This window comes from Mycetomoellerius zeteki, unplaced genomic scaffold (genome assembly GCF_001594055.1).
Source record: "Mycetomoellerius zeteki isolate Tzet28-1 unplaced genomic scaffold, Tzet1.0 scaffold632, whole genome shotgun sequence".
Classification (NCBI taxonomy): Eukaryota; Metazoa; Arthropoda; class Insecta; order Hymenoptera; family Formicidae; genus Mycetomoellerius; species Mycetomoellerius zeteki.
In genome coordinates, this window is record NW_017257646.1 from 2501 (window position 1) to 3429 (window position 929).

The 929-nt window shown below is 31.9% G+C and overlaps 1 protein-coding gene across 1 annotated transcript in view; it reads left to right on the plus strand.

Moving 5' to 3' along the window:
- The first annotated feature begins 216 nt into the window (after positions 1–216).
- LOC108728694 (putative nuclease HARBI1) overlaps positions 217–929 on the plus strand; it is a 3000-nt gene continuing 2287 nt past the window's right edge. The window contains exons 1-2 of the mRNA XM_018457415.1: positions 217–533; positions 606–892. Coding sequence (XP_018312917.1) covers positions 313–533; positions 606–892 — 508 coding nt within the window. The 5' untranslated portion in view covers positions 217–312. The remainder of the gene's footprint in view (positions 534–605; positions 893–929) is intronic.

Sequence of the window (929 nt, forward strand, 5' to 3'; positions counted from 1 at the left end):
ATCAGTAAAATTATTTAATATATCAATGCACATGCTCTGACGCTCGACGCTTGACGTTCCTATGTAAAGACACCTTAACGGAACTCCCGTGACGGAAGTCCCACCAACAATACTAAGGGCCACTTCGACCAAACTTCGATTAATTTAATCGTTGATTAAAGTGTTGCCAACACTGACAAATGAAACATTTCGTACTAGGAACAGAGAGGGAAATTTCTTGTTCTTTTCTATAACCTCTTTTGTGTAGTTCTATCGGACGAGAATCTATAATATCTAATAATAAAAAGAAATAAAAATCGTGTAATAATTAAAATGGATAGAATTATTAATATCTTATTTCAAGATGACGAATTAATTGACGAAGATGAAAATCTTCAAGAAAATCGACGAAGACCACGTTCGATCAGACCACGTATTAATTACTTAAATATTTTTGATACAGTTGACTTCAAAAAAAGATTTGTAATATCCAGACACAATTTCATGATGTTATTAGAAAGAATTCAAGCTGAAATACAACATAATACCGATCGGTATGTACAGTTAACATATAAAAATATATATAGTAAAGACTGAAAATGTATATGTTTATGTATTTTTAACAGTAACAATGCTATTCCACCTGCAATCCAATTGATGGTTGCTCCCAGATTTTATGCCACTGGATCTTTTTTAAAAACTATTGGTGATTTTTGTGCAATTAGTGAAGTAAGTGCACACGATATAATTCACCGAGTATCTCCTGCTATTGCTGCGTTAAGAGATGAATTTATAAAACTTCCCATATCTCCAGAAGAAATTCGTGTAAGCCAACGAGAATTTTTTGAAACAGCTAAATTTATTCGTGTTATCGGTTGCATAAATTGCACTCATGTCAGAATTCAATCGTATGGTAAGACAAATATATTTCTAAAACATTATCTTTAGAA